General features: G+C 41.9%; 2 protein-coding genes across 4 annotated transcripts in view; both read right to left on the bottom strand.

The window, feature by feature from the left end:
- Positions 1 to 7,044: 7,044 nt before the first annotated feature.
- On the bottom strand, positions 7,045 to 9,669 carry LOC146690959 (E3 ubiquitin-protein ligase MARCHF4-like). The gene is made up of 3 exons (XM_085435098.1): positions 9,640 to 9,669; positions 9,299 to 9,491; positions 7,045 to 7,466 (listed from the first exon to the last, which is right to left on the bottom strand). The coding sequence occupies exons 1-3, from the start codon at positions 9,667 to 9,669 to the stop codon at positions 7,045 to 7,047; spliced, it is 645 nt and encodes a 214-aa protein (XP_085291224.1).
- Positions 9,670 to 10,420: 751 nt separating this feature from the next.
- Positions 10,421 to 24,238, bottom strand: part of LOC146690957 (thioredoxin domain-containing protein 6-like) — a 39,784-nt gene continuing 25,966 nt past the window's right edge. For all 3 annotated transcript variants that reach the window (XM_085434174.1, XM_085434176.1, XM_085434177.1), the window contains one exon: positions 10,421 to 10,569. In XM_085434174.1, coding sequence (XP_085290300.1) covers positions 10,490 to 10,569 — 80 coding nt within the window. In that variant the 3' untranslated portion in view covers positions 10,421 to 10,489. The remainder of the gene's footprint in view (positions 10,570 to 24,238) is intronic.

Here is a 24,238-nt window from a genome sequence, read left to right as displayed (position 1 = left end):
TTACAGACCCTGGAGTGTATAACCGCACTGCGCTTGACCAAGGACTCCCACCATTAAGATTAATCAGTTACAACTCCATACTGAGAGGCTGGAGCTGATATGGAAAAAGAGCTTGTTACTGACATTATCCATCGGACTGGAGCCCAGCTACCATAGCTACACCTTGAACAGATCACCAGCCTGTCACAGGGCTAACACATAGAGACAGGACACCATTCGCACTCAAGTTCACACCTATGTGCAGTTTAGAATTACCAGTTAACTTAACCCTACTAAATGCATGTCTTTATGTAAGAATATTTTATATAAGAACACTTTATAAGATATTATACAGATTGTTATACGATCCAAATTGGTTCCTTCATCATATACATGACCTTGGGTGATGCTACTCAAATTGGAAGGTCTTGGATATCTATTGTGGCTAAAAAGGCTAACTCCTTTGTGTAAGAACAAAACTAAAAGAAGATCTTGACATGGCATGAAAAAGGCTCACTGAAATTTTCTGAGAAGGCTCTCATCTTTCCCAGTTCATCCGTCACCAAGCAGCACTGTTAAAAATGGGAAAACTGGGAATACTGCACTTTGAGACCAGACATTTAGAGGCATGATGCGTCCTAGTTTTGGAAATGTCTTTTAATCAGGTCGCACGCTGTAGACTGACACTGTGACTACAAGCGGGGATGCTTCAGTGGACGGCTATCGACGTTCAAAGACAGCAAGCTCAGGAAATCTCTCATCAGGGACTCAATTAGAGAAGTGCAGGGATACTAGCATTGACCCACCGTGCAGAAGTGCTGCTGCTTTGGGGGTGCATTTCCAAAGGGATGCTGAGTGAGCAAGTGAGCGATTAAGAGAGAGGCAGGCAATCTGAGAGTCTTTCTCCTGGGCAACATTTTTTTTTTAAACCACTGCTGCATCTAGATGAATGTTTATAGAAGAACAGCTGAACATTATGAGAAGGGAAACAGGCATTAGAGACTAAACACAGACTAAGAAACAGCCAAATTAAACATATTGTGTACCTATGAACACTGCACTGTTTTTCACTAAATTTTATGTTTACTTAATTGATACCAATAAATACCAGTCAGGATGGCTTTACTTTTTTTCAGAAAAAAAAAGATATTTTGCATTTTCAGTTCATGACATAATCAGGCTTTGTGATCCATCCACTGGTGTGGTATTTTGAAATACTAAATAAAGTAATAATGTGAAATATTGCTCACAATCTCATTGGTCGTGACCTTGGAGACCTGGTCCTGCTGGTTGACTCACAGATTAGGAGGGTGCGGTTGTAGCCTTCCCATCACCACCCTGCTAACATCAGCAATATGACCAATGCTATGGCATGCAGATATATTCACGTATTTTCATGGTTTCATGGTTTTCTGAGGATGTAACAGCGCACGATCATCCTTGAAGCTAAACACAATGACACCATTTGTGGGATTTATCAGCATGGACAGAGTATATATCCTACAGTTAAAATACATGTAGATATGTAGACATAGGCAAGACGGCCTGTTCAAACAAAGTTCAAACAAAGGTGATTTAATGACATGGCTGATGTTGGCTGCTCTGAGTATTTCAGAAACTGCTGATCTATTGGAATATTTCCACGCAACCATCTCCAGGGTTTACAGGGAATGCTTCAAAAAAAGAGAAAATATCCAGTGAGCAGCAGTTCTCTGAGTGAAAATGCCGTGTTAATGCCAGAGGTCGAGGAGAATGGCCAGATTGTTTCAAGCTGATAGGAAGGAAACGGTAAATCAAACAACCACTTTTTAGAACCAAAGCATAGAAGATTTTAAAAACGTTACCTGGTCCGATGAGTTTTGATTTCTGCTGCAACATTCTGTTGGTACGGTCAGAATTTGTCATAAAACAACATAAAAGCATGAATCCATCCTGCCTTGTATCAGCTGTTTAGACAGGTGGTGTAATGGTGTAGGAGATGTTTTCTTGGCACACTTTGGACTCCTTAGCACAGCCTACCAGAGTATTGTTGCTGACCAAGAGCACCAGACAAATCTGTCAATATAGGCCATGTGGCTGTATGCCACAAAGAATTAAGACAGTTATGAAAACGAAAGGGCTTCATCCCAGTACCAGCAAGGTGCACCTAATGTCTGGTGAGTGTAAATTTCCATCTTACCTGTGTACCTCTCCCTGTTAGCTGCATTTCCAAAGACTTCTTTTAAATGTCCTCCTTGACCATCAAATCATTTTCAGAAAGTTAAAACCTCGGAAACACTTTAATTGAAGGACATGATTAAAATGACTTTTCTTTTAACTTAAAAGACAACAGTGGTTTTTGGTGTGGATATTATGTGTGCTGTATATGTGCTTTTTAACTTCATTTAAGCTTCAAGTTATCAAACTTCCCGTGGTTAAGTGTTGAGCTTGAATAAATTATGCCTTTAATATTTTAAAAATCCCAGCAATGCCATTCAGAGACTGCAAAGTCTACTATATTAAAGCTATGGATATGTCATTTAACTCTTAAAGTCTAGTGAGATTCTATAAGGAGAAAGCAGTTGTTCTGTGGAAGGGATTACATCCTGAGTCATCAGCACTAGTGAGTTCAGAAACTGTGTAGCGTGATCACAACACGTGTTACAGCCGACAGCGCTGATTGCGTCACACACGTCAATGCTGAAGGTTCAAATCTCTGCCCATAAATCATATTTTGCCACTTTGGTAAAAACATCACACTGGATGTTCAGTAAAAGGCTCTACAAGTCGTCAGAAGCAGTCTGCCCATTAGCCGCCGAGAGGGGAACGCATGTCACTGCTAATCTTTCCTATTGCAAGATGATGATTTCTGACAAGTAAAGTACAGAACGGCTTTCATCTTTTCAATTGGTTCCACTCTTGTAAAAGTCTATTTAAACATAATGGAAGATTGAAGATAAAGCAATAATCTTTTTATGTGTGTGTGTTTTTTAACATAGTTAAAGTGCATGGCCCTGGAGTAGTATTTCTGACATTTCACAGTAACTATCCTCGGTGTGACTCTCAGCTCTTGGTTTCCTGTTTGGAGTTTCTTCCTTTGTGTGCAAGTGTGCTCTGAACTATAACTATAAATTGACTATATGTCTGAGGTTTTTTTTCTGAAAATCTCTCAGCAAATGCCTTATCAGCCTCCACCAGCCTCTAAATCTGAACACGAATAAGCCGACGGAGGACAGGTGTAAAGCGTATCATTGCATTGAAAAACAAGAAGAATGTGTCTAGAACTGTGAAAGCTGCTCTCCTGCAATTTGTTGCTGACCGCTGCTGCTTCTAGGGCTTCCCAATAATACCCATCATTTCATCTCACCTGACAAAAAGAAAAACCCAGCTATTCAAAATGCTTCTTTTCATTTTCAGGATCAGAAGAAGTTGCAGTGAATGCAGGGCTTTCTTCCCGAGTGATTCAGACTTCAGACAACTCACATGAATAGCACATTAGCTGTATGCAATTTATTCCGTTTCAAAAGGTTCATAGGACGCCGAACCTTTGCAAGTGCACCAGAATATGTTTTTAAACACCTACAGTCTGCAAAAATAGTTCTGGGTCAGTGTTCTGGAAATGAACATCATCACCAACCAGAAGAACAGCAGCCCTGCTGATATTTCGCACCTTCAAGTCTCCTCAAATAGCACAAGTACTGGGGGCTTTCAAATTGGATTGAAAATCTGATAGATGCAGCATAATTGAGTTTTTCACGATTTCAGCAGTTCAGCCTTAGTTTCAGTTTGGACTCATTTGTAGCATACAAATAGCAAAATGCAATTATGTGTACTGGGAAAGCAGTGTGCAGGGTATACAGGGACTATTGAAACCCGAGAACCATAATGGAAAAGGGGCTTGAAGCAACCTCGCAAGTGTTTTGCATGTTTAAGGAGATGCACTTAAGAGCAGAGATATTTATACTGAAAACAATCCATTAAAAGTAAGTGAGATGACCCCGAAGCAAATATATGAAATGAATTTAAATATGCAGCACCATTTTATATCTAAAGAATATTTTTTTTAAATCCTGTGCATCTGGTTGTTTTTTTCCCCTTGTGTCATATCAAAGCTAGGTCTGCGCATCTGTGAATTCAAAGAGACAAGGTGTGAAGAGAACGGAGACGAGCAGAATCACGGTGAACTCTGTGCAACCTCCCAGCTCCTTGCAGCCGCTCCCACCCATTGATATCAGCGCTTCACGGCTTAAATAATTCAGCAGAAAATCACGACGCTACCTGATTCTCTGCATATACTGTACTCCTGTATTTAATTACGAGGAGGGGATGGTGAAACAGCAGATCCAGCACAGTAGAGGTTAATTGATAAAAATACGAAAGGCTAAAGAGGAAGCAGAAAGTTGAGTTTGTGAAGATGCAAATATCAAAGCAAACAGGGATATATATCGATATGGCAGGTTTAAATTATGGCACTGATTCCCTGCAAAGACTTGCAAGAACAGAGTGCTTGACATTAAGCACCAGCATCATTTAAATATCTTTTCGATTTGATGCGCTTTAAAGCTAATGGCGTGATTTAATGTAAATCATGTTGGAAAATGCTGAAAGGCACCAGAGGCAGAGCTCCTGAGAAATGCTTCACACTATGATCTGCTTTCGGGTTTTGCTTCTAATGGATAAAATTAGCATCCATTTTTTAAAAATTGTTGTTTTCATCCAAATCAGAAATTGTGCAATAAAGCACAGCGTCTTCACTGTGTAGTATCTTGTGGTCTTGTGTCTTTCCTTCCCAACCTCCATCACCCCCTGCTATGAAGATGTTTTTAACAGTGTTTCTCCCCTCCTACAACATGATTTAGCATTGCCCCCTGAGATAAAAACTGATCTTTCATGGACATGAAACAAGACCTGGAAAGAAATATCAAAGAGCACATCAGAATCCGAGAGCCAGGAGACGGAGGAAATTACCGGCTTTGTGAGCCGAATGTGAGCCTGAATGTGGGCCTAATGGACTGTAAGTGACACCACTGCTTTGTAGCAGAAACGCGTTTCTGTGAATACAGACACTGGCTGAAGCAATTAAACAAACTAGCTGGTGACTTCCTTTAAAAGAGATTTCTTCTATTGTTCAGCCACATGCCCCCATTTTATGCATCCTGGCAAACTATGCTGCAAAAAATAGCCTTCCTGCAATCAACAAAAATCACATTGAAAGTGACAGACGAAATGCCCATCAAAGACATTACTAAGAAAAAAAGCTGTTTTTGTTTTCTTAAAAAAAAAAGCCCCAAAATCCATCAAGCCTTCTTTGATGTAGTGGGGGGGAAAACCCTGAAAAAATGTTTACAAATGGTTTTAGGCAACTTGTTTACTGCACTACATCTTGCCTGTGATTTACATCAGGCCACATAGCGATGTGCACATCACACCTACTGTAATATTACTGTAATATTCTCTCTGATCACACAACATGGACGAAGAAGTCTAAATTCAACACTAGCATCTCTCTGTAGTGTTACAAACATGACGGTTTATGACATAAGTAGGTTAGACCTGCATATGAGATTTAGAAATGTGATTCCCTCACTTTTATGACTGTTGCAGATCACGCAGAATACATATGATATTCTTAAAACACTGACTAAGCTGCTGCGCGGCATGTTATGAAGTCTCAGTCTATGTGTTATTCCTAAACAGACTATAGATCAAAACTTTTGCTTTTCTAAATTGGTTAAATGTGATCTTAGTGTGATGTATGGAAGAAAAGGACACCATGGAGTGATGTACCGATTCCTTTTGAACTACTCCATATCTGAATTTGAGTACTTTAAGATTTGGATGCAGATCTAAACATTCAAAATATTTTCTTTGGTTAAATAAAATCTAAATTCAATCTGCAGTCACTGTAGGGAAACCAGTGTAGGAGCCTTTGAAAAGCTTGCTTCAAAGATGAGGACCAGGTCTGTGGCTGCTCACAGACAGTTGCATCTTTGGAGCAACCAGACAGTGAAATAAAAGTGATGAAATGGCAAGAAGACAGAGTCAGTGTGCAAAGGTTGGTAATTACATGCATACTCTTTGTGATAATACAGCAACTAACTGTGACAAATCAGTGAAAATCATAAAATGTGGTGTTGGTTTAATTTACAGATCGAGCAAGTGACCATGTCCTGCAAGGCTATCCTGAGGTCCTTTGCTGCACGTCTTCCTCTACTCTCGCTCCTTGCTTCACTGTACTATCTAGTAAAGGAAAAAATCACACTCAAAACAACAAAAAAGTAAAATTACAAATCTGTTGTTGTCTACAAAGAAAATCATATTAACTACTTATATTCAGAGCCCTGCTAGAATCTCACAGATCTGAAACTAAGAAATTCCTCTACAAATAGTCAGATAATTGCAAATGCAGTTGGTCCGAGCTGAACTGCAATTGTTTGGAGACAAGTTGCCACAAGTGTCCACCAGGAAACCTGTGCAATCACCCACATTTAGCCTGGTGGACAACTGTGCACAGAGTTTGAGGGTGTTGCACGCTTAACCTCTGGTTTCCACAACTGGTTGCAATAGGTCACTGAATGTGAATGGCATTCACTGGGCAACCACCTCATCACAAGGTAGGTTGGTGTCCTATTTTGACTCATGAGCAATACAGACCTACGTGTGGAAGATGATTGCAGAGTGTACAGCATACTCAAAAACCCACCCACTGTGAACACACTACCCGTTAACTTTCTTTTTCTTTTGGTTGCTGCTGTTTTGGAGATGCTTGACAGGTTGCCAATAAGAAATTATAGCTGCTGTTAAGAAAAAAGTATAAAAACCACAGTACGTGGTTTCCCTACAGATTAACAATTCAAGCACATATTTTTGAACGTATCTGTCAAAATAACCATTTTCCAACCGATTCTGCAAATCAAACAACTTTGACTTTTATTCAATCAATGTAAGGACATCAGAGATGCATTTTCAAACAAACAAGATTGTGTTGATATTAATCCAGTGCAGTTAAGACAGGATCTTTTCTTCAGCTGTCAGCTGGTTCAAAAATCTCTCCCCTTCGTGTGAGATAAGGCCTCAACTGACTCTTCAGACTGTAGTAACCCTCATGACCAGCTCTCTTGTGCTATTGCTGGGTTGGCTGCGGGCCTCCGGCTGCCTCAGGTGGCTGAGCAGGTGGAGGATGTTGTATGGACAGTGTTGGTCTGGCACTGCGCTGCCGCTGTTGGGGTCCACGTGTGTTCCCACTCCTCCGGCGGCCGTCACCACGGTCGTGGAGGTGGAGCCGGCGGCAGTGGAGGCCACCACCATCAGCGAGGAGGTGGAGGTGGATACTCCTATCCCAGTCTGGTAGCCCTGGGTGGGCTGAGATAGAGTCCTGTCTACAGTAGTGTCCTTCAGGTCGTCGCTGTCCATCGATTTATCATAGTTCAGAACCTTCCACTGCTGGTTCACGGCCTGCCAGCGGTGGAAGATGCGAAACACAGAAGGTCCCTCGTGGACAATTAGTGCTGTGGAGATCAGAGCACCAGTTAGACAATGTCACAGTCGGGCTGCAGTCTTGAGATACACTACATCCCAGAACACTGGTAGACACACTGTGGTAAAGCGTGAAGAAAGTATTAGCTTTGGCAGTAACAGAACAAAACAACTCATCTTTAAAGTACTGCGCCACAAACCAGACATCAAATCTTTATTTCTTAGAAAAAGCAGGGACTGGATTTGGATTTAGGTTAAAAAAAAATAATGCATCCGTTCTGCAGCCTCGTTCGATAGCAGCTTATCTCAGATTCAAAATTGCTTATTGATTCATGTTCACTGAACTCAGCATCTGGAAAATTGAAATCCATCTGTAGCAAAGTTGTTTGGACCCCAATATTTTACTGCATGTTTTCCATTTTAAAGGCATGTAAAGGGAAATTCATCATGTATGGATCAGTCCACATTTAGCACTTATAACCATGTTTTTTAACACTACAATATAGTTTGCATCATGGAACATTACATGCAAAGTCCTTTTTTAGTGTTCAAGGTATTTGTTAACAACTTAAACATGATGATTTTATATAACTAATTCTAGTAACAAAATAATACATATTTTAAATAAAATATATCTAAATAGGAGGTATTGTAATAATTAAAAATACTGTGCACTCAAACACTTGAATGCTTTTAAATCTCCTTGTAACGGCATTAAATGCATTTTAATGGCATTACTTGCTTAAATGCTGCTTATAAAAAGGAGAAAGTAGGAGATTATTAAGTGTTACCACTACATATTGATCTTCAAGGAGTCTGCTAGTTGCTCGCCAACTACTTTATTACAGCAGTAATGTAATATTGCTGTTTAACAAGCCAATGACTACAGTTGCAGCAGCTGGAGTTTACTTATAAAATCCTGCCAGCTTTCCTCAACTCTGCTCCTCTCCCTCTCTAACTTTGTGGATAAGTGAAAGTCAGGTCTTTGCTCTTTAACATCCACCAGGTGACAAGTTAATCTCTGTAAAGTGCACCGTTAATGACTCCACAGTCAATCCTTCACAGCACCAAACCGGAGACAATCAATCACCTCTTCCTTACACCCTGCTGTCTACTGCAGTGGCACTTAGAGTCTCCTTAATGCGAGATGTCATCACACAGTTGTCCAAAACATGTGGGCCTCTGAGCGCCACAGGAGGACAGCAGGCTTAAATGCTATACATTTCAATCTGGACGCCCACGCACCAATGCAGGGAACTGTTAGAAATCCTTTGGTGCACCTATCTTTATATATATATATATATATATATATATATAAAAGAAGAACAAAATCCCTCGTGTTATGACAGCACATAATGGTCTTTAACGTTTGGCTGAATTTGGCTCCGTAGCTTTTTATTATAGACTGAAATGCATTTTAATGTATGCAGTGAAAGCCACTTTAGCTGAATTTTGAACACTCAGCGTTCATGTTTAATTTATGATGTGAGCTTTGGTGCAGCATCTCAGCCTTGTGAATATAGAAACAGCGATAAAGACAACAACAAATAATCGTAGAGCTTGACCAAACAATGCAATCAAATATTGATATGAAGCAGCTGACTTTGTGGTATGGATTAATTGCACTGAAACTGCCCGTGGAATTTACAGTTATTTGTAGGCAGCTGTTATGTATAATTACCCACTCTCCTGAGCACTTTTGACATTTACTTTTGCCTGTTGAATGCTCATGAATTAATGTGACCAGAGTGAAAAACACTCAATATAATTTTCAGTAGTAAAATGCTCAAACCCATTCAAAGAAGACGTAGAAATATTACATTCAGTTTGAAAAGTGATAAATCGCAACTGCTTAGCGCCTCACCGATGCAGACGACATCCATGAAGCCATACATGCCGTAGCAGATCTGGAAAAGCAGATCTTGACGCTGCCAGCGGGCTGACGGGCTAAAAGACGACCACACCAGCCAAGAGATGCTGGCCATCAGGAAGAGGGAGCCCAAGATAGCTGCTGCTATCTGCACCTTTTCTATCACTGTCAGAGAGATAGCCTGCCACTGCAAGAAGCAGAAGAAGTAGAAGGATTAGCGGTAGAGCTTAGGAGAAAATTGAGAAGCTAATCATAAACCAATTAATGTAAACATTCAGATTATAAGTTAATCGGGCTGAACTCAACAAAAAGACGAAGTCACACAGCGCTCTCACCCTCGAAAACAGAAATCTGTGGCCTCTCATAACCCCATCAAATCACAGAAAAAGAAACTGCTTCTGCAATCCTTCTGTTCTAAACATCAGAGGGGAAAGGCCTGTTTAATTCAGATGCTTTCATTTTTTTCCACCCTGAATTTCTCAGTTTAGATTCTCCTTCTTTGGGTTGCTCTCTTTAGAGGTAGCCACAGCGGATCATCTGTCTCCATCACACCCTATCCCTAGCATCTTCTTCTGTCACACCAGTCCCCCCTGCATGTCCTCCCTCTTTTCCTCCTGCTTGGCAGCTCCATATTTAACATCCTTTGTCCACCCCAAACATCCTCTGAACATGACTGCCTTCCTTCCTCATTTCTCCCTCCCCAACCTCCTGCAACAATGGCACAGTTTCCACCCGCACCCTGCTGTTCAACAGCACCGGTGGCGGTCGTTAACCTGGATCTCGACCAATCTTATTGAAGAGCTGCATGTCTGATTTGGCAAAGATGCCCTTCCTGATGCAACCCTCCCCAACCCTTTATCTAGCCTTGGGACTGGTACTAGAAATATACTGGCTGGTCATCAGAGACCAGCTGGAGCTGCGGTTAATGCGTGTTTTCTTAATAAAAAACAAAACAAAACAAACAAAATATGACATGAAAACAAGTAACTCCATATAAGTGGTGTCATGCTCCTAATTACATAACAAAGGTTCTATGATTTGAGATTTTGCAGTGTTCAGTTAGACACAGTGATATTTCTGAATTGGTGAACTTAACACCCACAGCTCACCTGTAGGGGGTTCTTGGTGCTGATGGCAATGACCTGATATTTGTAGTAGCAGAGTTCACAGGCCCAGGAGCCTCTCTCACTGATCCATTTGATGAGGCAGGGCTGGTGAGTGCAGCGCACTGACCCGCTGCACCGGCATGGGCTCAGGAGCTCCCCCTGCAGGAAACAGGCAGAATAAGTTAGTCCCTGCTAACCATGACAAGAGCTTCTCATAATTCAGCCAAAGTAAATGCATAAATGTTCTGCTCTGGTTTGAATATAACTTGATTTAATGGGCTGGTTTAACATTGTTTAGATGACCATTTTATGGCCTTATACTACCTTCGTTGAGTACACTCTAAGAAGTGATTTATGATTCAGAAAAAATACCAGCTGACGGACCCTTTCTCTCCATCTTATTTACCTCTTGACGTAACCCCTTTACATACAATAATAAGTGCGTTACACTGTGTTTATGTTTCTTGCACTTCTTTGTGTTGGCTTATTGATTTTCTGAGCGCTCTTTGTGCACTGCTAGGCACACACACACGCAGAGCACTTTGCATGCCTGTTACAGCAGAACAACAGATCAGGTGTGAAATGAAAGCTTTGCCTTACACCTAGTTGACAGGCAAAATGCTTGATTACTAGTACCGCTGAAAGTGGAGGATTAGTCACCGAAGCACCTGTGAAAGAGCAAACCCTAACAAAGCTGCAGCATACAGCACAAAGGGAGCAGACAAACCACAGCTCTTGACATCAGTAGAGCTGCTATAGACATTAACTATTTTATACTTACAGAAATGCAAAAGAAGCTCAAAATATTCGTTCTGGTCGACCTACATTTCTCTACAATTCACATAACAGTTCAGAGCTAGATCCAGTATCTGGTCTAGTTATCAGAGGATGGTTTCTTGACATCCTGTCCATCATAAAGTGACATTTTTGAAGGCACTGTTAGTCACTGAGGTTGTTAAAGGGCATTTCAAATCCCTTCTGTCAGCACGATGACAGCCACATACTGTATGATTAATGTGACCGGACAGCCGAATAAATGTTTGTGTTGCGGGTTTATTAAACTCTAGGTGGCACTGAACTATATCTTAAAGAGGTGGCTCTTATATCCTTTTTTAAAAATGACCTTCACTTTACCACCTTAAAGCAGCTGAAGTAAAGGTCTGCCTTCGCTCCCTGAACGGCTGCTCGGTGGTCAGACGTGTGAACCACATGAAAACATCACTGGTGTCAGGTGAGGGAGCAGAGATCAAGCTGCCTTATTTTTAGCCGTTTCCATCATGTTTTCAATCCAGCTGGATGTGACAAGATTTCAGAAAACCAAAGCATTTACTTTTTTTTTTCTTCCCCTCTCTCTGTCATATAGAAGGCTCGTAAATACTTAAAATGCAGCGAAACCATGAAGTTCACTAAATTTGACACCTCTCAGGGTTTTTTTTCCCATTTTGTACCAAGATGTGCTCAGCTATATTCTTCACTAGACATTCCTCTTAAGCCGTATTTAGCCTGAGGAACAGATGAGTTTTCTAATCTCTCACCCCAGGCTCTGAGCTCATTAAAATATATTACTAATCTTGTCATATTGGATATTGATGATGACCCATAAGATGTAGGCATGCCACCTTTTTAAGGTTCTGACCTGCACTTAAGAAACTTGGCTCTATAAAATTCATAGCAAGACCTTCTTGTACAGATATTTTAATCTTAATGAGAATGAACAAAGAGCCTGTAGTGAATGAACAAAAAGAAATTAGCCGGCTGTCTGCTGAAAGAAATCCCCAACACCCCTCCCCTTCCTTACTCTCTGAACTGAGCCACTGCATTTCTAAGGTATTTTTAATTCAGTATTTTCTCTCCATGTCTACCCTGAGTGCAAAAATTGTACGAAGCAGTGAACAGAGTAAAAAATGCAGCAAGTTTCCAAATGATTTCTCCACGTTGTTATTTAGCTGACACCTCTGACAGACGGAGCAGCACCCTGGTTGAAGAGAAGAGAGGAAAAAGCAGGGAGTTAGGGGAGAAAAGGCCCATCTACAGATGGCCAGGGTGGGAGTGTATTGGCAGGAGGACCAGAACACTTCTGTCGTGTCCAGAGGGACTCGGGCCACTCACTGTGACTGGCCTGATGGCAGCCAAGAGCCAAAACCTAGATCACTCCAATACAACCGAGGCTGGAGGGAGCGCAAGAGAGACCGATAACAAACGTGGCACCAAAGCCCACGCATGGAGAAAGTGATAACTAAATGTCCTTTTGTTGATCAAACAGCAATAATCAGTGAAAAGAAGCCCAACACAATGGAGCAACATATTAAAAAGATATGGCTGTGTTATTTCACATCTCTGTGCTGCATTTTCCCAAAACACCTCCCTACAAGTCATTTTCTCCTTAGAAAATTGGATTCCCTCGCAATGTATATAATGGCATAAAAATAAATTAGAGGTGGCTATTCACATTTTCTTAAGGGTCTCGAATCAATGCAAGTGAATTCCATTAACTCTGAGCAAGGAAAAGCTGTGCTATGATAATCTGGCTCGCACAGAAGCAGAATGAAGGAGGATTTGTACAATGATGCCCAATAACAATCAGTCCGCGGGCTTTTCTTCTTTAAGAACCTGCAAAACTGCCGGGAAAAATTTTCATCTATAAACGTAACCATATTAAACCAATTACAAGGAAAATAAGAGCAATAAGTGAAAAATGAGGCAGAAGGCCAATAATATTTAAGTTTATTTAGTTATGATGACTGATCGTAAAATATATGCAGAGGGATGTTCCACTGAGTGCTGATTTTATGGGAACCATCGGGCCTACAGTGGCGGTTAATGACTCTTTAAAAGGTAATTGAATAAAAAGAGAAACTAGGGTTTCTAATTTATGTTCATGAATTTACAGCCTCTGAAAACAGACTTTAGCAATGCCAAAAAAATTAATGAATAAATAAAATCTAACATTTTGGCAACTTGTTTATATCCCATTTCCAACGAACGGGCAAGCAACATATGATGGAACAGAGCAAACTTCAGCACTGTGGGGTCATACAGAAAGAATGATGCTGACGTGACCCCTGGGGGCTTCTTGTTGTGCCTCAGACACAACACACTCTGCAAGTGCATTATCTGTGCTCAGGAGAAAAAGCAAACACATATTTCTACCCAAGCAACAGGCACCCGCACAGTTTCAACATCCAACTGACGTGAAGACAACAGTAGGAGGATTGCCTCAAAGAGCACTTCGGTAACCTTCGTACGTGGAAAATATTCCACAATTTTTCCTTTGCATTACTTAAAAAAAACAATAAACTTCTTTTTTGAAGTATGTGCATAACACGAATGTATCGTGGGAAAATCTATGACCTGAAAACTGCACATTCTTTGAGTGATGAGGTCGAGATTAAGTCTGAAAGCAGGAGCCTGAATAAAGCAAGCTACCGAGAGTGCTCTGTAAAGCTTCTCAGTGACCTTTAGCTAAAAGGAAGCAATAGTGGGCTGAAATACAGTATGTATGTCTCAAGTTAGCTGTTTAGAAAAAAAGAAGAAGAAAAAGATGAATAACCCGAGGTGCAGAGGTGAAAGACATGAATTCATGCAGTTTCATCTGATATTGGCTTCGTTTTTCATTATATTGTTCGCAGTATGTGTCTTACAGAGTGGATTATATTTTCCAGTCAATTCTGATAAAATAGGCTGATATATAAATTTATATGTCAGCTGAAAGAGTTATTCTTTGGTTCTTCCTTACCAAACTGGCCATAAAATTCAAGAGAGGAAAAACAACTCTACAAAACAGTCCACAGTCTGTAAATTGTGCTATCGAGACTATGTGTTCAGTGTTTCTTGTTACTGCAGAGAGGAGGTAATATCAGAGAGATTTTTTTTAAAAGGCATTGTCTCATGGCATACCTTAAAAGTTACCATTACAATCACCAGTACCTCTTAAAATCCACATTTTTGGAAATTCCCTATAGAACTCCCTGAATTTAAAAGGAAAATGTGAAATCCTTAAAACCAGAAGTACTTCTGGTTGTGAATCTCACCTCAAGGAAAACGGCACTTATAACTCTGACAGGTATCCGATTACATGGACTTATTACATTGTTTGGTGTCATATTAAATCACAGTGCAATCATTTTTCAATGGCTGCCTCTCCTAGGCACTCAAGACTCTTTTCTAGTGGGATGCTTGAGGAAAGCGATGTCTTTCACTCCCTTCTTTACTCTGTCTTGCCTATCTCAGCCTTGGGGATGGAAGTGTTTTGGAGGTGGGTTGTCAGATCAGATACTGGCTGCTTTGGTCTATGTGACATCCTGAAGGCTAAGGAAGAATAGAGGATAACTAATGTCCCCACTGCCTGTATCACAGAGCGATACACAGAAAGTCCACTCATCCCTCTTTTTTTAAATGGAGCCTCATTCTCCTTGTACCCATTTACACCTCAGCAGATCCATATCTGGACTTCACCCAAGCCAACAACTCAGACAACAAGAAGAGGAAAGCTGGCAAAAGATAAAAACTTGCATAATGATAAGACAGCATGAAATCAAGTGCTATTGACTTGCTGCAATGTCTCAAGGAAGCATTAATGAGATGTGTTGGAGGAGGCCATGGGAAATACTGCAAATTTTCAAGGCAGTGTTTTGTATGCAGTGCAGCATGTGCTGACTATCCATGGAGTTTGGGGAGAAAAAAACAAAAAAAAAACCAAGGATGAAGCCTTGTCTTCCAATCTCATAACTAGACCCCATGTCAGTAATAATTACAAAGTCTGAGCTCAGAGGTGGAATGATGCACAAAATTGCTCTTGGAGTAATTAGTTGATGAAATACAGAAAGATCATAGGCTATACACTGTGCAATGACCATGAAATGATGCAGTAAATCTTCCGCTTAAAGGAAAAGCAACTGTGAGTGCAGACTGTCGGATAAAAAAATGATGTTCTACACCTCGGTTATCTTGCTTCTTGATTTTTTTTTATAACCTCTCTACCTCCACTACCAACAGGCGAGGTGTGACATATTTGTCAACGTGCTCTCAAAAGCTCTGTCAAACAGTGTAACTAATGTGCCTGCAAATTGCTAAGTGTCTGCCTCTCTGATATAATTTAATGTTATTTCTTCGTGGCCATCTTTTCACATTTTCCTCTTCTGATTGATGTACTGTGACATTATCATCAATATGGCCCCAAAGGCGGAGGCAAGCGGTGTGATTAACTTGAAGGCTCTCTTCCATCTGCTTTGTGCACGTTATTATTATGTTGCCGTTTCCAGGTGGTGTGCGTGAGAGGCAGACTGAGAGGTATTTTTTATTTATTTTTTTATTTTCCATGCATATAATGCCTCGATGTGAATTCAGTGTTTGGCTATAATGAGTTGTTACGGCATCCCTGCATATCCTCCACACTTGTCAGCCACTGGGACAAGGTCTTTCATTATCCTCCCACTGCTAGCTTTAGCTGTCTTTTCAAGCCATGCAATGGGATGAGTGCAAGATGCAGTGGGGCCCTATGCTCAGAGAGCTCTCTAGCCCTGCAGCTGCCAGTATTGGGGTCGTTCCTTAAATAATTTTGAAAGTAAGATTACACTATTCTCGATTTTCCACACAAAAAAGCACCTAAGTGTCATGTAATTATAGTTAATAGCATTAAACCTTAAATATTGGCATAATCATGCGAGGTCTCTTTTATACTCTTTACCACAAAGTTGGCAATAAAAACAGACCAAAGAACACCTTTCAGGAAAATCTTGTAGCTAGAACAAGGCTCAATTGTGCTGCACCAGCCAAACTGCAACTGATGAGTTACTGTAATGCGACTCATGCTGAGTTGTAGACCACCAACACTGCTGGCTGCCCTAACAAGACACTACTAGTGTTTTTCTTCTTCACTGTATAAATAAAACCTGAGCAGTGCACCCTCATCTAATGAAAAGTCTGCAAAATGTGCAACATTTCCAACACCTGATCCGGCCACTCGGCGGAAGGACTTGTTGCTACAGTTAACCTATGCTCCTCCAGAGCAGCAGCACCAGATTGCATTGTGTTACAAACCCCAGGAGAGCAGGTGTGGGTGAGTTATTATTAATTGATGGATGAGGCTGACATTGCATGGCATTAATCTAATTTAAACATGCAGGTGGACATTTTTCCTTCACTTACATGCTCTGGTCCCTGGAAGCAGATCCTGCACACAGGCGTCCTGAAGCCACTTTCCGTGTAGCTTGTGAGAGAGAACCTCTCCTCCAGTTTGCCCTTTGAGCAGTCATCGGAGGAGCTGCTGCAGCCGCGCAGGGCCGCCGACAGCTCTGCAGCATCGACCCAGCCCGCCACCGGCCGCTCTGCACCCGGTGGCTCGGTGGCTCCCGCAGCAGGCTGGGCAGTTCGGTCCCCGGGGTGCTGGTGGCTCCGCGTTAACGTGTTGTTGTTCTCGGGGACGGTGACGCTTGTTTCATGGCTTTCCGAAGCCTGGCCGCTCATGGGGGTCAGCGGAGGAAGCGTTGTCGGCGGCGCCGGTGGCCCGAGCAGGAGCACCCTCAGGTCACCAAGCAGGACGCAACAGCGGCTCTTCAGCATGCCCTGTCTGCGCAGCATCAGGCTGTCTCCGGCCAGAAACTCACAGTACCATCCAAAGGTGCTGGAAGAAAACAGTATGTACTCTATGCGTCCCCGTCATAAGCAAACACTTCTTCATATGTGGTGGGATGGGATAGTGGGGGCTGAGGTGCGTCTTCCAGCGCTTGTTTGGTTTCAAAGCAGCCTTTTAAGATTTTTTCTTTTCTTTTTAAATCCACTTTATTTAGGTTGGGTGCTTTTTATTGTCTTCCCACGAGGGTGTGGATATAAAATGCAAAAAAATCCCTCCTATGCAAACAAGTGTCTGAAGCCATTAGCCTAAGTTCAATGAATGAAACGGCTATTAGAGGAAAGTCAAATATGAGACTGATAGGAATATGCATTCAAGTAATAAGGTTATGGCCCGCTCACTCAGTGTCCACTGTCATTTCATGGCCTTAATAGTCTGCCTGTTCTCTACAACATAAACTATCTCGACGGGCTTCTCCCTCCGGATTCGCGACGTGTGCAGAGACCAAGATTTGAATCTGCCTTTGGTTCAAAGAACTGAGATAGAGAACAAAATGTCAGCGCTCAATCTTAAAATTAGAAATTAAAAATAAAATCCAGCCACAACAACGAAAGCCACGCTTTAAAACCGGTGGAGCTGTCGACGTCCTGTAAGCTTTTCACACCACGTTAAGTCGATCGATGGCGTGCCATGTTAGGGAAGCGAAAAAATCTGTCTTACCTGGCGAGCTACACCGATTTCTACACGACTCACAGTCTCGGTTTTTTTTCCCCCCCCCATAGATTTTCAGCCAGACTGCAGGTCGCTGGCAAGTCTCAGTGAGGTTTACATCCCTAATTATCGAATTTCCAAGCAAGCAGGAGGGTTTAAATCCGTCCGTTTAAATCCAACGCGATGGTCGGACTGTCCTGCTCCGGGTGAAAGCATCCGTAGCCCCGGATTCTCCTGTGATCATTGGCTGCTGAACTGGTGCTGCAGCTTCAGCACCATGATTCCTGGGACAGCTCCCAGACGCCACACGTCACCACCGCACAGTGATGCAAGCAGCCAACTCATTACTACAACTGTGGACGGAGACAAATATGCTTCCTTATTTGTTTCAGGGATACAAGGAGACGTTAAGTTAAAGGTGACACCGGTGTTTGTTTTATCTTATTTTAAGGGGGTAGGTGTTTTCTGCCTTTACACCTGGCAAAAAGAGGCGAAACTAAAGTTGTGGATTCCCTTTAATTATTAAAAGAATCCAGTTATCACACAGCACAAATTTAGCAGAAATATCACACAGCACAAATAATTTAGCAGAAATGATTAGTAATATCTCAGGTAAATGGTGTAGTTGTGTGGCATGGATAAATAGGGTGAAAGAGGATACAATATTGCAAATCATCAAGTATGAACAAGGAAAAGGGGGAGGTGCAGGGTTAGATGACAAATTTAAAAATGCGTCTGATTTTAAGCAGTATAGCAATAAAAAGATGCATAAAACAAATGTTCAAACCAAGTTGTGAAAGACAAATTATAATGAGAATCTTAAGAAAAAGTAGCACGACTGTCTTAATCTGTTTTCTTTAAAAAAAAAAATCAATTATTCATTTGGTTCCCAAGTGGAAGAAAAAAAAACCCCAATCCATCAACCACTTCCATCACAAATCCCAGAGCACACGATGATTTATTAATATTTGTAATAATTAAACAAAATAACATACAGATGTTATTCAGAGTGAGCCAAAGATTTTCCTGGTAGTTTGACATTAAAGATGACACATTCGAATTACACTATACTACTGGGTAGTTTCTTTTTCTTCTTCTTTAAGCTGCTCCCTTTAGGGAGATCAGCTGATCGTCCGCTTACATCTCACCCTATCAGATAGGGTGAGATGTAAGCGGTGGGAGATGTAAGATGGGATAGGGCCTATCCCACCTTCCTCTGTCACACAAACCCTCTGCGTGTCCTCCTACACTACATCCATGATTCTCTGCTGTGCTCTTCCTCTTCTCCTCCTTTCTGGCATCTTTTTCTAATATATCAACTTTCCCTACCCTGCACATGTCCAAGCCATCTCAACATTTTCTCCCTCTAACTTTGCCTTCAAACCGCTCGACCTGGCCTGTCCCTCTGATAAACTCACTTCTAATTCTGTCTATCTTGGTCACTCCCAATGAAAATTTAACATCTTCAGCTCCGACACGTCTTTTTGGCACTGGCACCACATCCAAGCCATTCATCAGTCTTGCTTCTACTTCCTCATCACTTCAGTGCATACCTCCACCTCTCCAGGCTCTCCTTTTCCTCACTCCTACCACACACCTCACCACTATCTCGCTGTTAGATGTCCTGCACCACCCTCACATACAAAGTTCCTCTCTCATTACTTTCTTTAATGCAGCTCCTTCGGACCTTTATACTTTTTATTCTACTGGGTAGTAATTTAAATCTAAGAAAAAGCAGTCACTAACTACCAACAAATGCAGCAGAATAAAAAGTATAATACGTTTAGCTGTAATGCGGTGGAGTAGAAATAGCATCAAAAATACTCAAAGTATTTTAAAGTTGCTACTTCAGAAAATTGCCTTGGTTAATTTTTTTTTTGACAAAAGAGAACAACTCCAGGGAAGCTGGGTAGACAAAGGGTGAGCAATTATCCGGCTTGTCAAGGCAGCTGTGCAGCTTGATTGAACAATTGAAATGAACACACCTGTGACTGGACCCTGTCAGCCAACTGAAATGTGTTTTTTAGGGGGGGTTGTCAGAATTTGTATGACTGTGGTCAAGCTGGTGGCCATGGGGTGAGCATTTAATGGATTGCCAACAGTAAACTGACACATTAAACTGGCACCTCTCACTCCTGCTGCTTTTCTATTCTGGCAGATAATTGCCAGTGATTGCTCTTACATCGCATCTCAGGTGCAAAGTAGTGCCTGATTAAAGTGCTGTTGAAAATAAGCCAACCGTCATTTTGGACTTTTTGAGAAAAACAGCAGACACAAACTAAGATTATATAACAGCAGAGGTGGAGTAAGTAATTAGGCCTTTTCTTAAAAGTCCCACTTTACTTGGAAAAAAAATGTTTGTATGTTTGATCCTCTCTGGGAACAATTCAGTTTTACACCTCTGCTGAAAAGTTTCCCCTGAGCTCGACACCTCCAGGCAGGATTTGTGGCATCACATCTGGTTTGGGAGTCAGTTTTTGTCTTATAGATAGCTAAGAGCTGACTTTCACTGATGTAGGAGATATCCCTTAGTTAATGGTTAAACTTTTGAGACAAACTTTTTTTTTTTTTTGCCTGTCCCGTTTGGCTCTTTTGCCATCAGAATTATTGTCTAAAGGCGAAGAAAGATGCCCAACGGATTTATTTTACCAAATTGACCATCCCAGCCTTGCCGTAATGGTCCATTTGATTCACCTTTTGTTTATTTTATTTTCACTTGCTGAATACGGGACAGACTTAACTGGGGGAAAGAAGGGGAGAAAGAAAGAGGGAAAGAAAAAGAGCTGAGAAGAGGGACGGGGGAGAAGGGCAAAAGACAAAAACCAACAGAATAAGTAGAGAAAAAAAATGCATATATCGATCACCTGGATCACCTGTTGAGAAAGAAAAAAGAAAACAAGCAGAAGAAAACAAGAGTAATAGAATAAACAACATCACAATGATATATGGGAATATGACAGTAAATACTAAATGTTAAACATTATTGTGCAGCACATAAGATCAACAGAACACAGTGTGCTTTGAGGTAGGAGCCAAAAAGGGTGTAGTTTGTGTGTGTGATCACCCGTGTGTACACCTGTGAGCATGGACGCGCTTGTTTTTTTAAAAGGTTCCTTCATGTAATGATCTGCTAGAGGGTGTGGGGGGGCCACAGCCCCGTCCTCCAGGGCATGAAGCAGGTATGGAGGAGATCAAAACTCCAGACATCCAGAGGCCCCCAGAACACAAGAGACCAAGGAAGACCAACAGAGGGGCAGCCGCGCCACTGTCCCAGAAAGAGCTGAGGAGAGTCCCAGATGAGGGCTCACTCAGCAGCCGCAGAGCAGAAGCCAGGGGGGGTTGCAGTGACACGCCCGTGAGCTCCGCCGGCAGCCAGCTGCGCCTGAGTGACCAAGCCCCAGGCCGAGAGGCCGGGGGCACCCCACCTCCGAAGTGGCCCGAGCGAGCCCCAGGCTCCAGGCCCCGATAAGCGGCCGCCAAGGAGTGAGCCGGTGTGTACCTGGACGCCCATCCCCAGACACAAAGAACCACCAACGCACCGATGTCTGAGGGAGTCCGCCACCGGCAGGGGAAGTGGTGGTGGGTGGAGATAGGCCTCCAAACCTTGGAGGGCCTGAGATGTCCCCAGAGAGGTGGCGCCTGACACCCAACCTGACATATAGACACAGACATACAGGCACACACAGATACAAACATCCATTCCCACCCTCATGCTCTCATATGCACTTACTCCACACTCAACCAACGTGGAGACAGACATGAAGAGACGCTGTACACACGATCACACTCCCCAAGCGTACTCTACGAACCGGGTCTAGGTACCCTTGCCCCTGGAGGGGGGAACTGCACCCAGACCCAGGTGGTGTTACCCTTTTCCCTGCGGTGGGGAGAGGCAGACCGCCCCGACTCCGCAGCAGCAGGGAGGCCCCACACTCCAGACCCCAGTCGGACGGCCAACTCCTCCTCCCAGCCCCCCCGCTCCAGCAGGTCGCAGAGAACGGGGGTGAGAGAAGACTCCAAACCTCCCTCCACCCGCTCATTGTAGTGTTGATGCATGTGTGTTCTAAGGTGCATTTAAAACCCAGGAGGGCATGGAGCTACCTGCCAGAGAGCAGCAGGTAAGTTGAGACAAACTTTAAAGCGCTGATCAAACATAGCTAAGGAAGAAGAGGCTGACATTATCTTCAAAAGACATGAAGTTAAATAAGAAATTTCTTCAGTACTTGAAATAAAACTTTTTTTTCTCTCTCTCTTTTTTTTAACAGTTTCAAACATAACCATGAAGAAAAAGAGCCAGAAACAAAACTTTGGGGAGCGTGCATGGCCAGTGCTTTGTGACACCACCTCTGACAAGTACCATATGCTTGTAAATGCAGCTCGTAGTCAGCTAAGAGGCTTTTAGTTCATGTGTGGGGGGTTTTTCCACCCATTCTTCCCTCAAAATTCTTCGAGCTCTGTAGATTTTAGGGCTGTCTTGCATGAACTACACTTCTGAGGTGAATTTTTTGATGGTGTTTCAGCTGGAGGACTGTGATGGCCATGGCTTGGCCCTTTTGAAGCACTCCATTGTAGAATTTTAGATGTGTTTGGGGTTATTATCCTGTTGCAGGAGTTATCCTCTTTTCATCTTCAGCTGTTTTTTTTTTTTTTTGAACAGACAGTATGATGTGTTGGCTTGCTGAATTTGCTGCTATTCACTGGGATCCATTCTACCTTTTACCAGGAAATGTTATAGCTACAAAATTCTGGTGCTGAATTTTGTTAGGAGACCTCAGAAATTTGTTTTCTGATGGTTTTTCTGGGAAAAAACTCATATTTGTACACATGTATCTGTATACCCATCACCCAGCACTTGAGACTCAGACAAAGCTTCTTTAAATCTTTAAAGTGGACTTATTATGCTCTTTACAATATTTTGTCACGCAGATCCTGTGCAGTGCCATGTATAAAATATAGGCAACGTTACTAAATGAAACCCTTTTTGGTTTGTTAGAGGTAACCAATCAGAAGGAAAAAATGCCTTAAAGGAAGATGATGAACTGACGGACGCTGGTGCAAGCTGAACCACGCTTGGAATAAAACAAATGGGTCATTCTATGTCAAATTACTGTTGTGCTTCTACTTGATTTGCCAAAAAATGTTATAACATATACAATGATTGCTAATATATCAAAATACTCCATCAGGTACTTCCAGCATGTTCTTTCATATCGAGGTATTTTCTGAACATGAATACACCAAAAGCGATTAAAGATCAAAGCCTGAAAATTTGACTGGTCATTCTCTGCATAAAATCAAATCAGGATCTGTAATTTGGGACACGACACACATATCAAAAAATGTCTGAATACTGGCTGATTAAATAAACCCATTTTGTGTGCACAGACATTGCCAAAAGACTCTAATAATTCAAGTACAAGTACCAATGCAATTTTGTACATAAATATGGCAAAACAATTAAGAGTAATGGGAAAAAGGATTTAGGTGTTCACTTCATGTGAGTAGTCCTGCAAGGCAAGGTTTCCTTGTCTACTTGGTGTGATTGGTAGTCTAACACAAGACCCTAAACCATTGAACCTGACAGCCATGAAGGGATCAGGCAATCAGCGTCCTGACTGCCACAACGAATGCTGCAATTATTTTGATATCCATGAAAATTCTACATTGTTGTGTTTTAATGCCCCTTGGTATATTTTAATTTGACCTGTCTTGAAATCTAAGTAGAGTAAGTCTCAAAAATGAAACATTTTCTCTTTTCCTCATTCTTAACTCTCCTTGTCAGTGTGTGTGAATGAGTTAACCCTGACTCTGTCGAGAATCCATAGTTTTAAAAATTTGGAGATGTTTGTGGAGAGTATTCTGTGGAAAAGAAATATGTGGGCTTACCTTCTTACTTGACCCTGGAACTCCTTGGAAAATAATCAAAGTCTAAATAGATGGTAAATGGCCTGTATTTATATAGCGCTTTACTAGTCCTTAAGGACCCCAAAGCGCTTTACATATCCAGTCATCCACCCATTCACACACTGGTGATGGCAAGCTACATTGTAGCCACAGCCACCCTGGGGTGCACTGACAGAGGCGAGGCTGCCGGACACTGGCGCCACCGGGCCCTCTGACCACCACCAGTGGTCAGAGGGCTAACCCTAACCCTAACTCCCAACTCTTGAGCCACAATCGCCCTTGTGACCATATATGAAGGTAAGATTGTGAATGACTGCTCCTCCACTGGCTGGAGAAGAAATCATTTTATACGTCTAAACTTTCGACCATAAAATGTTTAGGCAAATTAGAGATGGTCCAGCAGAAAATGATTAAGTTAAACTATAGAAATACTGAGCTAAAGTCAGCATAACAGCATAACCCCCCTCCAAACCTCTCCATTTTCTCTTTAACTAGATGTCTTACGTAAGAAGTATTAACAAAATGTGCGTACTAGAGCAGAAAAATACTCACATTAACTGATAATTAGAGACAAATGTAAATGTTTTACGTAAACTTCGGTAGCAATAGTGTCACCTTCATAGTGGAGAATCACAAATTGCA

The sequence above is a fragment of the Copadichromis virginalis genome, linkage group LG16 (genome assembly GCF_057382275.1).
Source record: "Copadichromis virginalis isolate Kocher_CV1m ecotype Utaka linkage group LG16, C_Virginalis_male_GT1.1, whole genome shotgun sequence".
Lineage (NCBI taxonomy): Eukaryota > Metazoa > Chordata > Actinopteri > Cichliformes > Cichlidae > Copadichromis > Copadichromis virginalis.
Note: the sequence above shows the minus strand (reverse complement) of the source record. Positions and strands in the feature narration are given on the sequence as shown.